Below are 17044 nucleotides of genomic sequence, written 5' to 3'. Positions count from 1 at the left end.
CATTTTTTTGAGAATTTTAAACGTCTCAAAACATTTTGAAAATCACATTATTATATTATATTAAGAAAAACGTAATTAATTCATTTTGTAAAAATTATATATACCTATCTGTAATTATTAGTTATATATAGAATCATAACAAAATCATTAAATACATTTTGTATAAAACTAGTTTTGCACAAAAATTTCCCAATTTTACTTATTTTTTATTTTTTTAGTCTTCCCAGTTATTAATAAAAGCGCGTGTGTTTGATATATTTATATTTTTTGCTCTTAATTCCAAACTACTAACTAGATTCATTTTTCAACTAGAATACATATTTAAATTAAAGTACGAACTACGAAGCATCTTTTCTATTATAATAAGACGTGACTTTAGAGTTCAGATGACACAAAAAATACTCATCACTTTAAGATCAATACATTTATCGCTCCCATTAGAATCTTAAATAAAAGGTAATTTATATTATATTTAATTTAAAACAGTAGTTACTAGAAAAGCGGTAATACTACTCTATGTTATTTTAAAAGTTCTCTGCTTATCACACTTAATTCATTCGTCTGTAATGCACACTCTGATTCATTCTAAAAACGCATTCCTTTCTAGAGCTGTGTCTTAGTTATGTGACAAATATCTTACTTTTGGTTTATTCTTAATAATACTATTACGTATCACATTTTGCCATTTAATTACATAATAAAATAATTAATATCAATAATATCTCAATCTCAGTTTTTTAATAACATATTACATTATAGGAATACCACTCTATTTGTGTAATTCAAACAAAAATAACATTTGTTGGAGTGGTGTTTTCTCACAGGCTTGCCATTCTATTGATTATATAATAGTTAAATGTTTATTATGAGATACAGCGACTTCAATCAAAACTTTTCGCCTGCCAGAGCGTCATAAACTCTAACAAACAATATTCCTTTTGCTTGTTCATTAAATTTTCCTATCAAATAAAATTCCAATTAAGATTCAAACAAATGACGAAAATAACGACATCATCATAAATTTCTCTCAGTCTTATGTTTAACTTATTCATACTAAAATTACTCTGTCTTTTTTTTTTTGTTTACTCTTGTTCTGCTTAAATTCTCTCGTAGCAGCTTCGATGACAAAAGCTACACAAAGTTTGTTTCCTGTTGTCAATATGAATTCGGAAAACTTCTTTTTATATTGATTAAAAAAAAAAAGCTTTAATAACAAAACACAATGTGAATATGATAGTTATAAGTACAAGGTAAATCCAATGTTCGTGACATATTGTATAACATATACTCATAGGTACAAATTGTGAATGAAGATTTTTCATTTGTTTTATTTTATTTATTTAAATTGAGAATCATTATTAAACGATTATTTTGGCAATATTTGTAATTAAAATCCTGTAAATATTTTATTTCATTTAAAATACTCAACAATTTCAAAAGTATTAAGCTTTGTTGGGTGAAGAAAGATACTTAAATAATACACTGATAAATGATAATCAATGGCAAATACAGAGTAAATATAAACTCGAAACAATACAAATAATTATCTTATACATTTTTTAACATTATCCAAGTATTAAATGTTTATATGATATATATATATTATTTAAATATATATATATAGATAGATAAAAATAATACAAAATATAGAGGATTTTATATATATATACACGAAAAGTGTCGTACATAAGACAAGTCTATAAGTCGTTAAAACCTAAAAATTGGCTATTGTAACTTTTAATTGATTGAACTATTAAACATAAAATAATTTGAATAAATATATTATAATATACAATGTTTAACAATTTTTAAAACTAATATTAATACTTTTTTCTTTAAGTTGTCTTAAACACACCTAAAAATAATTATTTATTAATTTCACTATAATAAATAATTAATATTTAAAAAGTTTTTCACAAATATTTTATAAATCACGTCGATTATTATAATTACTTAATGTTCAATTTACTTTGATTAAACATTACACTTTTTATAATTTTATATGCTTCTGTAAATTAAGTTATTGTCTAAATAAATGGCCTTTTACGTAACAGTTTCAATTCGTGATCTTTATAAAATAGTCTTGAGAAGGAGAAAGTTAGAATGACTTAAACGATTTTTGCGTGGTAACGAAATAACGACGAAAAAAAGTCAAAACAGGAAACAATAATATTTATTGTTATGGCTATGGGAAATACTGGTAAAGATAACAGGCGCGTAGGGAAACCAGAAAATTATTGCGGAAGTTATCCTTTAAAAAAAAGAGTCAACTTCAAAAAGGAAGAAGGGTAAAATAGGGGTCATGACAATTCTTATTGATGTAAAAGCAGAAATATATTTCTTTGGAAAAAAATACACATCACATATATTGGTATTTTTATATTAAACAAGAAAAACATTGTGCTGATTTGTTGTAAAACTAAATACAATCTAATGTAATGCAATTTCACTTAAATTGATAATAACGTTTGATTGTCAATTTAAGTTTAAATTTGAGCTATTATAGTTATATTTGTAACTATTTAATAAAAATACCTTTTACATTTTATATGTTTTATCATTTCCGTTATTACATTTACTAAAAAAATAAAATACAATAAATATAAACATAGGTTTTTTAATCCAACTTAAATAAATTACACAATTGTAATATTTTGTTTATCTAAATAAAATACTATATAGATTTAAAAATGTATATAATTGGGTAAAAAGTATGTTTTAAACTTGTAAATTAAATTTTTATTTTACAATTAGAAATTATATTTATTTAAGATTTAAATAATTTGCATTGTAATTTTATTTTATAATTTGATCTTTGATTTGTTTATAAAAATTTAAAAGTGCATAGAACTCAATAAAAAGGCATAGCAATAAGTCATGTGAGCCTATAGTGGCAGTAAGTCTCTAAAGGTAAAGTCATGTTTGTAAAATTTCATGATTTCGAATAAACATGTTATATAATTTACTTTTATGTTAGACAATTATAAAATAGTAATTAATTAAATGAAAGTTATTAACCTTTTGGGAAATAAAAACTAATTAGTAATAATAATAGGCTATTAACAATAATTTTTATCACGTTTTACAATCGTTATAAAAATATATGCAATTCTGGATCTTATTTCTTTTTCCCATAGCCAATGTTTTTTCCTTCTATACTCTTCAGTAGTTTCAGAATACATTTTTAAAATGCTAGTCCCGAAGTAAAGTTTTGTTCCATGTTCACGCATACATTTAGCTTATCTCTAAACCAGAGGATGGTCTTTAGGTTTCGCGCATAACCTATAAATCCGTTGGCCGTGATTTATTAGTCTTGATTTCTTATGAAAGTTGGGACCTTCTTTTTGGAACTCTTAGGCGAGTGGTGAATGCTGAGAGAAAACTTTTCGGATTTAGTGATGACAGCGACTGTGAATTTAAATTGAATGAAATTTTTACCATATAATTCAAAAAAAAAACTAAAAATTAATGATGGAGTGTGAAGAGAGCAGAAAAGTCTGCAATAATAACTGTGATAACGTAAAAACGAATTGTTTAATACAGTTAAAATTTGTGTGGCATTTAAATTGATTTAGCTATAAAATATAACATTTAAAGGTCTAAAATTATAAAAGCAATATGTAAGGACATATTAACGGAATAATTATTATTTTAATATTATTAAAAAAATAGTTTTTAATTCTTGATTTAGGATTCTAAATTAAAATATACAAATTAAGTTATGTATATATAACTGTGTGAATCCATGTAAACTGTATTAGTTTGTCTAAAAAAACATACATAACACATGAACAAATTGCTTTTGAAAATAAAACATTTTTTATTCACACATTTTTAATATATTCTCGTAAATATTTTCTTTATTTTCTCAAGTTTATTATAAATATGGACATGTTATAATGTATATACAATAATAAACATTAAATAAAATGTGTTTCGCCTTTCACAGAATAATATAATATAACCACATTACCAATGTACCGGAATCTTATGAAATGCCCTAATGCGTCATAATTTCTATGAAATACTACAATTTAATACTGAAACAGCGGTTAGTTTAATTGCTTAGTTTGGGTAAATAATAATTTGAAATGCGGACGTCAAATAATAACGACTTTAATTTATTTTAAATCAAATGAGTAATTACTCGTTTTTATTTTTTATTTAGCATTAGCAACTGTATTGGTATGCGGAAATACTGTTGTTGTTTTTTTGTTTTTTTTTTATAAGTACAAAATTCTCCCTTTTACATCAAAAGCTGCAAAGTATTATATTAAAATGGAGAAAAAAATAACAATAAAATCATCTAGATAAAAAAACAACATCCATGTATCTTTTTTTCTAGCCATCCCGACGTTATACGCGCACTGTATTTAAGTGCAGTATATCCTATAGAAAGTTTGCCACGAGTTAAAGGCCACTTAAGCTTTGTCACATGATCAAAGCTGTCTTTTACAGATGATTTTCTACTGTTCCGGGTCATAGTACTCTTTGATAATATTCAATAAACTGTGCATGATAGGAATGTTGAGTCCTGAAAATGCGAGACCAATCAATTAAATTTTAGAGAGAATTAAGTTTTTCATTGTTTTTTTCGTCACTGTAATTAACCTCCGTTTTAGAGAAAGTTATTATCTTATTGGTTATTATTTAATATTATAACACGATTTGAATATATAAAAGACGAAAGGTAAACTAAAATATTTATAACAATATAATAATTCCAAATTCTTAACTTCAAAGTATAGATATTTTATTAAAAATATTAGATAAAACCAGTCAGATTTTAACAAGACAAACTATATTTAACGTATTATGAAATTTCGTCCATACGTTTTTATAATATTACAATAAACGCGGAATTATTCATACATTATTAAACTTGCCTATTTTATCTTTATATTAGTAATAACATATTAAACTTTTAAACATAATCTTTGTACAGAACATTCTATAATGTTACGGTTTGCTTATATATTTTCAGATGGGGAAACATTTTCACAGAACTTCCATATTAATAAAAGCGTTCAACCATAAATTTCGCCTCGACCTGGAGCTCAACACGTAAGTACACTATAATTTCCTAACCATAGTTCATTTTAGGATTGAAATTTCATAAATAAATTTAACTCGACAATTTGATTTAGTTTAAAATTAATTTTTGTACACAACCTAAATGATTAAAGAACACTCAATTCGAATATATAAACACAAAATACATTAGCTTTAGGTAAATATCCGGAATTCTCATTTAGTCACTTAATTAACACTCAAAAATATGTTATAAATATATAATATAAATAACATTTTTTTATCTACAGGACGCCTCATGTATTATGTATCGATACATGCTTGACGTCATTATTTAATTTAATAATTTATTTATTTTAATTCCAATTTATAAGATATTAAAGTTAATATTTTTTAATTCTTAAGATTTTTTTGTATTACTTAAGGAGTATCTTGTAGAAGTACAATTTTTTATTTTTTAAATTAGTACCACTTTTTAATATAAATTATCTAGTGGACAATTTTTTTTTTAAATTTTGATGTACCTAATTTAAAATTCAAACGAATATTGTTTCATTTATTAAAATATTTATATAAAGGATAATATTTTCTAAAAATAGTTATACAAAAATATAAAATAGATATAATATGAATTATACTTGATCCATTTTTATAAATTATTAATATTTTGTCGTTTGAAAAACAAAAGTTTATATCTTCATAGGACAGTCCATATCTAATCAACAAATTAAGAAATTGATCTTAAAGTTTATTTGAAAATTCCAAAAAAAAGATTTTTAATAACTCTATAATTTAAAAAAAATAATGAACATGCTTGGTGAATCACTCTGTATATTGAAAATACTATATATATTCGTATGCGTAAATACGAGTTCATTATTGATTATTAATTATAAATACGTTTCATCCTTAATTACATTTTGAAATATATACTTTACAAAGATGATGTAGAGTAAACAAGATTTTTAATCTACATAATATTTTGAAATAAAATTATTTATAAATAAACATAATATTTAGCCATTTAGGTAACATTAATGAAAGTTATCAACATTATTAAACAGAACATTTTCATTATAAACATAATATACCGGATTTTATATTATCAAAGTATGAGCTCAGGTGGACATATACTTTTAATGATGAACTATTCGGATTTATGTTGTTTCTTTAAAAATAATAAAATCAAAAACTTATATTTAAAATATTTAAAATAATCTAATTTGACTATTTTTTCATTTATCAAGGTAAGATAATAGTATAATGCACATTATATCGTACAATGTATATCACATGTTTTAAAAACTATTTCAATATATTTATTTTTACTATAAAGTTAAAAATCTGTTTTAGAACTCAAAATGTGCATTTTAATGATGATCCTTATGAAATAATATACATATATGACAAGTATATTTTACCATTAAAATAATTGTTTTATAAAAAATAAATAATAGCATATTTCGGGAAAATTAGAATATCTAAAAATAAATGTAATTATTATTTTATGTGAACAATAGTTTTCTGGACATTTTTATGAGAACAAAAAATCAATACAAACAAATATTCTCATGGCAAAATTATGCAATTTACAAAAACTGAAAATCGTTTAATATATTTTTGTTCTCCTTTTTAAATTTTACACTCATTAAATACAATTTCTTATATAAACGGTTTTCTTTTAAAATGCTTTTATTACAAATAGATCGGAAGAAATAGGTTAAACAATATATTTTATTCTCAAGTAGTTGGCACAATAATTATAATAATTATTATAATCGTGCTGTACTCGTATTCCATACGTCATATTTTTTTAAATAATTAACGTTGAGAGAAATAAAACCAGGAAATTGCACTGCTGTATAGTAAGTTTCAAGTGTACTTCAGCATTGAGTAGGTCACTGTAATGGATGTATTAAATATGATTTCAATGATAAATCATTGCAAATGAATTAGGATGTTATGTAGAGACCAGTGTATCACCACGATTTCTAATTAATTTAAATATTAAAATATTTTATAATTTATTTATAATACTATGAATAATTTATTCGCCTAGTAGTAAGATTATCAAATTCATCGCTTATTTTAAAGTATAATTAATATACATATCACTGTAATATTATGTATAGTTTATTGGTATAATTAGCTTATAAGCCAATACCAATGAACCGTAGAATAATGAAAATATATTATATCATATAATAGTTCCACACTATAAATAACTTTAAGATTAGTCTAAATGTTAAGAAAATACAATGTGTATAGAAAATTATCCATATATCCGTCATTAATCATTGTGATACCAATACAATAATCGCTCTTCTTGTAATCTACAATCATAAATATTTATGTCTTCCGTATAATAACATTACTTGTAGTTCAATAATAATTTAATTCAAAATTACAATCATGGTAAGACTAACTACAATGCCTCAACTTCACTCAGCATTAATCATTAGTCTTTAAATTTAATTTTTACATATTTTCCATCAACTGATATTGTACTCGAAATATAGCCATCATACAGGAAATTAATATCTCATTTGTCATTGGGTATAAATCTGAATCATGTTAAAACCATTCCGGACAGATCTCGTGTATACAATAACTTATGCGTGATCGTATTTTAAAATTATGATGTTATATAGATACAAAGTTGTGTATCTGAAATGCTATATGCTACCGATGTATATTGGTAATATCAAAATAGCCAATGTATCGATGTATACTCATTTAGTAATTGAGCTTATCGAATACTATCAATATAGCAAAGGTATCATTAAATAATATTTGTTTTATTTAGATTAATTTCTGTGAATATCTCCCCGAACGATGGTTTTATAGCATAACAAGCTATCAAACGTCAAATTAGTTTTTAAATAGGTTTATCATATATTTTATAAAATGAATGAAATTTTCACACTGTTCGGTATTAATTATTACACTAAAAATAAACTATTTAAGATTTATTCGTTCGTATTTATAACATTTACATATACGACGAGATTACAATAAATTAATTAATCAGAAAAACCTTTAAAAATGAAATGCTTTGTAAAACACATAGTTTTTCTGTGAATGATCTAAAATAATTTAAAGCTCTTTATAGTTTTTCACTGATAGAATATAATCTGAAGTAAGTACATCTCTTTTATTTTGAGTCTATAATCCAACTAATATCACAATTTAATAAAAATGTTATACAAATACTTTATTAATTTTAACCCTAAAATTATATTTTCCTCTCTAATAAATACATCTGGTTGTACTTGAATTTATTTAAAAATATAAACTAAAACACAAAAATGTGGTCAAGTAGATAACCACTTTAATACACAGTAGGTATTGAATGAATCTTATAATCAAAAATTAGGTCTCTGTAATAAATATATTAAGAATTTCCAATTTGGGAATATCACCATTTCAAAATTTTGTTTGTAGACTTCCCAAATGTAACAACAAAATTTTTTTTTGTTTCGGAAAATAAACTATTATACTAACCTCAATTTTGCAGATCGAAGGATTTTTTTTACTATAATACCCCCTTATAAATTTAAAAAAAAAAACACAGATTATTGAAAAATCAATACATTCATTGCTCTGCTTAGAATCTAAAAATAGTATTTTCTTTTCTTCTTAATAGTTTGCTTGGTTTTTTTCCCCCATTCATTTTTTCTGTAATAATGATAACAATAGGTGCTGCGCACGCCTGGTTGTTTAACAACTCAAGAAACACGTTGATCATTCAGTACTATGGCTTGGAACAATAGCTTTAACGTGTACTATTTCTTGAAAGCTGTAGTTCCGCTAAGGGAAATGAGAAAAAATATATTTCTGCTATTAAACGAGAGTAAAACAGTGCAAATGAGAACAGCAGAAAAATTCTGTACAGAATTAAAAACGCAATGTGGTTGAAAATGATTGAGCCGTCGTGTCACTACCTCTCTATATATACATTATACACATATAATAAAAATAATAAAAGATTTAAAACTCGAAATGGCAAAGTTTACGCAACGCTTGGAATATTACCGTAAAATTTTTTTTTTTTATCTTTATGTTTTATCCTTTGAATTCGGCCGTTCATTACACACATGCATACAAGCATATCATTTACCCATGTTATATGTTATGTGTGTGTGAATAACGATTATTTATATATACCAATCGTATTTTGATTTAACCTAGTGAAAATGTAAAATTTCTCGTTTCTTTATAGTGTAAAATGTTTACAGAAATCTAATAGCATTAAGAAACAGTATAAACTTTGATCAGTATAATATTATATTTGTGAAACATTTATATTTTTCGTACCTAATCTTATATTTTATACATAAATTTCGATTAAGCTAAACTTGACAACACGGTTCGCAAGTAACAACAATATTATTCACTGATATCAATGTGAAAACATATTTAGCTGGACAAAAACTTGTATTGTTTTTAAACTATAAATCAGCTCATATTTTTATATTTAATAAATGAATCTACCTACATAGAATAAGTTTGCTCGATACTACTAATTATTATGTGTACGTATATTTTCATTTTATTTTTTATTACGCACATTTATAAAAAAAACCTAAAAATTTAAAATTTAAAATGTATATAAATATTCCAAATTAAATTTATAAACATTAATTTCAAATATAAACGGTTATTGCCTTATCGGATAATAAATTATAACAAAATTAAAGAATCGATTTTGTCAAATACTGGTTTAACGCAGAAATTTCCTGTTTTCCCCTGATTTCGTCATTTCCTCTAGTTATTAAGAAAATACCAAAAAAAATATCTTACATAGTAGTAAACATATGTTTTTATAATACTTAAATATTTAAAATATCATAAATACTCGTACAACGTTTTTGCCAAAAATTAAATCAATTTTCACAATATTAATAAGTTAAAGTAAAATATATTTTTTTTTTTTATAGCAAATAACTTATCATGAAATCTTAGTAATATAGACTAACAGAGTCTTTGCTCAGATTTGGTTTTCGTATACAATGATTTTATTATTTAATTCAAATTTAACGCATAATTTAATGACTTGTTCAATAAATATATATATATACATATACACGATACCTACTATATAGCAAAATGATACCTACTGATCGAGTTATAATATATTACTATTTACTTTACCTGCTGTATTACTGGAATGTATGACATTTCGAATTTTTAAGGCGTCATTTTTAAAACAAATGCATTAGTAACTGTAAAAATTCGAGAATATTTTTAGTTTACGAACAAAAGTATACACTTATATGTTTGCTAACACTCTGTGCGATCAATAATTTAATACCACAAATAACAATTTAACGTTTTAATGTTAGACTTTTTATAAATTCAATAACATTTTTTTTAGTTCCTTTTTTGAAAGATTAATTTTGTTCACATAAAATAAATAAATAATTTTATAAATGTCTAATTATATACTTAAACAATATCTGCTGCGGATAAACTAACTCGTTATGTTGTGTATGTTTTGACGTTTTTTTTAATAGCATATTTTTTTATACTTAAATAAAATGATTATAATAAAAATAAATTGGATACAATATAGTTTGTTAGGTGATTGAGCAATCGTACTAAACAAAAACTGATTTTGACACAACGTGAGCCGTACGACTGACAGAAGAGGTTATTACGGATTTTACGTATACCGCTGTATTATAAGAGTGTTTGTATAGTGAGGTATTTGTCATTCCGTCAATGCTGTACATATTATATACATATACTATAGCCTTTGCATACTCGCGTCAATTATTTTCGTCTTCAATAATATTTAACTGATAATCCATCGTTTTTGGAATTCCGCTAAAAGAAATACACAGAGTTCAATCCCTCCGAGCACCGTACTGCACACGATCTTTCTATACTACGGTATAATACTTATTCAGTTTATATTGGTTTAAGAGATTTCGCTTACACTTTCTATAACATTTTGTAGGAATCAACAATTTATAAGATAAATAGTGGGGGATCTGAGCGAAGATTAATTGGATAAACTTTTGTTGTAGTATGTACTTTATTTATATATTATGTATATATTATTAAACGTGTACGCTTTATGCTTTATCATTATTATTCTTAACCCTGCAACATAATAATAATTCATCCATCTATTGTTTTGTCATTTATTTATACAAAGAAATAATTATATCAATTATCAGTCTAAAAACTACGCACCACGTATTACGTATATAACTTTTAAAACAAAAAAATAAAATAATTTTTTATTCGTTATACGAACTAAAATCGTGTTTTCACAGAATGAATGAGTTTTAGATATTGTTGAGTGACGCACATCATCAGTCACTAGAAACTAGAATATATCACCTACAGAACTTAACGATATGTTTTACCTATTATAGTCAGTATTTATAATTTCGATCTAAAACGCTCTCACCATTATTTAATGTTATTGTCTTGGCCGCCATTGGAAAAAAAATGAGAAACTGAAATAATGTTAAAATAATAACGAATCATAATATATTATTATAATGAATTGTTTTATTCTCGTCGACAAAGAGGCGAATCGGTATACCTACAACAGTAGTTGGACGACCTTTAACCATTTTAATCACGCAGACGTGAATGTTCTGTTCTTTGGTCTCGCAGAAACAATTAATCGACGGAATATGTGAATTATTATTGGAAAAATAACATTTTTCATTAGCCACAATAAAGCGAGCAGTATCTATTATTTTAATAACATACGTATTATTCACGGTTTTATAGTTTTATTTCGTCCGATTGTCACGAACGCGAATCGACGTACATATTACATGCACGTGTCGCTAAAAAAAAAAAAAGAAAAAGAAAAAAAGTCATCTCGTTTCACCCTTTTTATAATATATATATATATATTATATTTTTTTCACTTTATATTTTAACACCCGGAGCCGTATTCGCGCGCGTTATTATTACTATCATCACGAGATCACGTACACTCACGCACACACGCTCGTTGAAAACGTCGTTCTGTGTTCACGGAATGTTCTGCTCGACCGGGAGGATGCGGGTGGAAACTCTACTCTCTCGCGCCCATTAATCGTACCGATTCGTATATTAGCCCCGCGCCCACAACATTGATCGATAGCCGTGTCGACGGCGGCGACGGCGCCAAAACAGAAATTTCCGACCGGACTGATATAATATTATTTTAAAACACTTTTTCATACGCCTTCCTGTAGATTTTCCTAACGAAACATCGGCGACGGTGGGCAGGTCTCGTGTGTGCGACTAGTAAATGCGTCGCGCAGAGAGCGCGTATATGCCGTAAGTTTTTATTTTTTTCACCGCCATGCAGCACCGCCAGTATACGCACATATATCTCAACAGCAGTAGCAGTAGTAGTAGTAGTAGTAGTAGTAGTGGTAATGGATGGGCAACTCTGGGGAAATACTCGGCGTTGTCAGGTCGAAGACGATGTCTGGGGTTCGGTGGCCGGGTGCGTGAGAGGGTTGGTTTTCTTTCATTAGGTACGTTATGCGGTGTGTGTGTGTGTGTGTGTGTGTGTGCCACCCGCCTCCCGCCCTGGACACCGCCGAACTCCAGCTGGGGATAATCAATCATCGTTCTCGAATTGTCGTTTATATAACCACTGACGAGAGAATGGCATTATAACTGTACTGCGCCAGGTCTCTCTTGAACAGGATGCACGGTATATTATTATGTGTATAATATAGAGTGCGCGGGCGTGCACGCAAACTCGCCACAAGCCTGATGCGCGAGTGCGTCCTATCGGTCTTTATTTAACGTGTATAACATACAAGCGCGTATTCAGTGTTTTTGTTATGGGGTGAAGGGGGGGGGGGGCACTCAATAAATTTCGAACATATATTAAACATTAAAGGATCTATGTCGTACTATATTATATTTCTTTACATTAAATAGAATTAATTTTGTTTAATACGCGATTTTATCTATTTTTTATTCAACGTGATTAGTGATATTTTTTTGGAATTAAGTCCATTAAGAAAAATTTTTACATTTCTCCGTCATGTGCATGACATACTAAACTACTATTGTAAAATTGTAAATAATTTATAAATACATTATTTTTTCAAATTTTCTTACTCAAAAATATTTTTTGATTCTAATAATTTATTTTTTACGTAATATGCGATAGGACACCACTTTTTTTATGACAAACGTTATCATAACTTTTAGTGTCATCGACAAATTATTTTAAAATCATTTTTTTTCATCAATATCTTTTATAATTGAATTAAAAAACAGGTACAAATATTACGTAGGTATAACTGCAAAGATATTAATCACAATACCACAAAATAACTCTTTAAATGTTACTATTACCTATACAAAGATATTAAAAAACAAAATAATAATAATAATAATAATAATATAATAATAATTAGCTTTAATATTAAAATATTTTTTAAAATAATAACAATAATATATAATAATAATATTATAATAATTAGCTTTAATATAAATATATATTTTTTTTTTAAATAAATGACTGTTAAAAATATTTTTTATTCTATTTTTTAATATTTTATTAAAAAAACAATTCATTTTTTAGTAGTGTGTTTATTCGTGCGTATATAACAGTTTTTTTTTAATACTTAGCTCTAGTTATATAATATTAGTAGTTATACAAAAAATGAGAGAAAATTTAAAAAGAGAAACAATAAGTTAATTTATTACTATATGACAAAGACTTTATCTATATATGCATTATACACAGATAAAAAGAACATGCCTCCCAACCCCTCTAAATACTCTCTTAGCACATGCACAGTATTACTTGTAAACGCCCCAACGATCCAATGCAGTTTATTACGACGTATTATAATCGCATTACTAGTGTTCAAATATTACTTTAACGAAACCCAATTATTAATCCTACTTCCTTAACCATACATGCCATATATAATATGTTATTCTCATTGTTTCGTGTATGCCATTCCCGAAAGTCCAGATTGTTTATTCGTGTTCATATTATATGCACTTATAACATATTATCCTCCTTTGCAAAATCAAACAATAAGATGTCGATGTTTATTTACAATGATGCATACACGCATAATAATATTGAAAATAATAATGTTTTGAAAATAGTACGAGCTTTAATATTAAAACACGATTTGTGTGCATAAATTATTAGTATAGTTACATAATATCGATTATATAAATATACTTATTAAAATATTTTTAATAATTATTATTACAAACAAAATTCGGAAAAATAGTGGTTAAAAAACTCAATCGAAAATATTAATCGCTGTCTTCGTAAAATTATTTTATTTAAAACAAATTACGATTCATATCCAACTAAATTGTTGACATATTTTATATTTTAATTTCGCCGATACTTGAAATTATAATTTGGAATTTCCTTGATTTTTTCAATATAATACGTATAAGTATAATGTCGCCCTAGGTCAAAACGTCAAATCGAAATTCCGAAAGTATTTCAATTCGGGATGATTAAATAACCCAGAAATATTTTAGATGTTCATATTCCATCCGATAAAGTCGATTATCCAACAATTTCGGAATAACATACAAAATAATATAAATCTCCGCGGCTTAAACATATTAAAAGCCCAACGTAAGATTAAGTAAATAATTATTAGAGTCTACCTATATTATATTAGTTAATATTTTGTTAAGTGTCTAAGTAAAAATCGTTTACATCTACGATAATAATATAATAATAATATCCACACGCGTAAACATAAGAAAGTTTATATTAAACGAATTGGTAACGTAAAATAGACTTGCTAGGTATAAACACGACTAGGAATTCACATCACGTAGTGAACTTTAGGATCTCTAGTCTAGTTGTGGTTCTGAAATGATTTTTTTCTTTCCAGTCCAATATGTTTTAACGTGATATCAATAATATTATAAATACACGACATGCTTCTACGATTATAATTTTGTGTTTACATTTAAAAAAACATTGTGACATAAATATTTTTAGTATAACATTAATTTAATTATAAGCTTTTAGTAATAATACAATAGAGAGTCAGAAAGTGAGTAGGATTTCACTACGATATATTTTTAATATCCATTTAAATAAATTATATACGTTGACATATTATATTACATAGTTACAATAGACATTATATTGTACTGATAAAATTATAAAGTTAATTAAAAACATTAATTAAGTACTACTACATAATATTATATAAATTGTCCAAAAATGTTTGATTTTATAATTAATTATTTTTTTGGTGATACTAATTTAACGTTCTTAAATTTATTACTATATGTATTTTATTATTTTAGTCATAATCACCGTGTTTAAATCATGTTTTAATTATTATAAAGAAAAGCTAATGATATAAATAAAACGAAATAAAAATAAATTTGTAAAATTTAAACTGAAATATTAGCTACTAGCTAGGTTATATATAATTTAATAGTCGAAAGAAAATTATACAACAAATAATCTAGGTAATTTAAATAAGACGTATAATTGTTGATATACACAATACTGTTTAATAAAGCTAATTAAATTTTTGAACTAAGGCAATATATACGGTTATTTCTAAATTATTTATACAATTACTGTACATAAAAAATAAAAACCAACCTATGGAATTTAATTTCCAGTGTAATATTCTTTTCTTTTCATTTCAAAAAATACAAAAATATAACAGTATACTTCTCATTGTAAAGAATATCATTAAATACTTAACAAAAAAATACCATTGGGTTTCATATATATATTTATCTACTTACTCAAAATTTACAAAAATAATTCTAGTCAATTAAAAAAGAATATTATGCTTAATTAATTATGTATGCTTCCAAATTACTAAATATAAATTAAGCAAATACGTATTTATTAAATCAGATAGGAGTGCATATCTATGTTTATAATGTAATATTATTCTCTCGCATTTTAAAATAATTCTTAAATAAATAAATATAATTAATAATAAAATAAGAGTTTGATAGATATATTTATATATATAATGCATTTATAATATTATTAATTCAGTAGTCTACTTAATCTTTTCGCATCAAAAGTGGTGAAATTTAAGATAAACTTTGTGACACTATATTGTAATTCTTGTTCAAAACTGTTAAACTATTCTTGTCCAAAACTTCATAATACCACATGCATATATAGTATATTTATATAAATCACAAAATATATAACCATAAATCATACTAGCTGGATAAAAGGTCTGTAGAATTGATAATATTATATAAAACAGTTTGTTTCTAATGTAAAACTGAATTAAAATAATTAATTACCGTCACATTTCGGTGAGTTTTTAATTGTTTTAATTGCCTCAATATATTATTTGGTGTGAACCATTGCTGTTGTTTTCGCTGACAGTAACGCCTAGTCGGCAAATAAAAGCCTAAAGTTGGCAACTATATATAATCTCAAATTTTTGACACAAACATTTCTTCTAAGCGAATGTCAGTCAAATTAATTTTCCTATTAAAAATAATACCGATTTCTGATGATTCAACAATATTTCAAATGGCAAAAAGACATTTTGTCAGACCCCTTTCCGCCCTGCTAAAGAATCGAAAAGGTATTACGAAATATATGCTATCCGTCAAGATCGAAGGAACTGCAGGCGGAATAAATCCTATTATTTGTAGACCGATATAAGTAATCCGACATGGCAGCCTAGGATCACTCATTGTCTTTCCAATCGTCCACCCTTTAATGACGTATCGTACATTCTTTTTTATTTATCTATATCCGCATTTAGGTATTTATGCGCACACCAACGTCAGCTTGCTAAAATCTGTCTATATCACAATGTAACCACCGGTCAACGAATAATAGGTTAGAATCGAACAAGATCAATAGCTATATAGATATACCATATATTATGTATATTATATTATAATATTATATTTATATAGTGTCTCTCCTTCATATATTCATTAACGTATGAACTAGTTCTTTACCTGCTACGTGTCTATGACCGAAATCAATAAATTTACTAAACTAATATTAATTTTGACTAAAAATCTAATTTTTGTT

At 25.6% G+C, this 17044-nt stretch overlaps 1 protein-coding gene across 5 annotated transcripts in view; it reads left to right on the top strand.

The window, feature by feature from the left end:
• LOC132917264 (disintegrin and metalloproteinase domain-containing protein 11) overlaps nucleotides 1-17044 on the top strand; it is a 235925-nt gene that overhangs the window by 182951 nt on the left and 35930 nt on the right. For all 5 annotated transcript variants that reach the window (XM_060977914.1, XM_060977913.1, XM_060977912.1 and 2 more), the window contains exon 5: nucleotides 4985-5064. In XM_060977914.1, coding sequence (XP_060833897.1) covers nucleotides 4985-5064 — 80 coding nt within the window. The remainder of the gene's footprint in view (nucleotides 1-4984; nucleotides 5065-17044) is intronic.

Source organism: Rhopalosiphum padi, chromosome 1 (assembly GCF_020882245.1).
Source record: "Rhopalosiphum padi isolate XX-2018 chromosome 1, ASM2088224v1, whole genome shotgun sequence".
In the NCBI taxonomy this organism is placed as follows: domain Eukaryota; kingdom Metazoa; phylum Arthropoda; class Insecta; order Hemiptera; family Aphididae; genus Rhopalosiphum; species Rhopalosiphum padi.
Note: the sequence above shows the minus strand (reverse complement) of the source record. Positions and strands in the feature narration are given on the sequence as shown.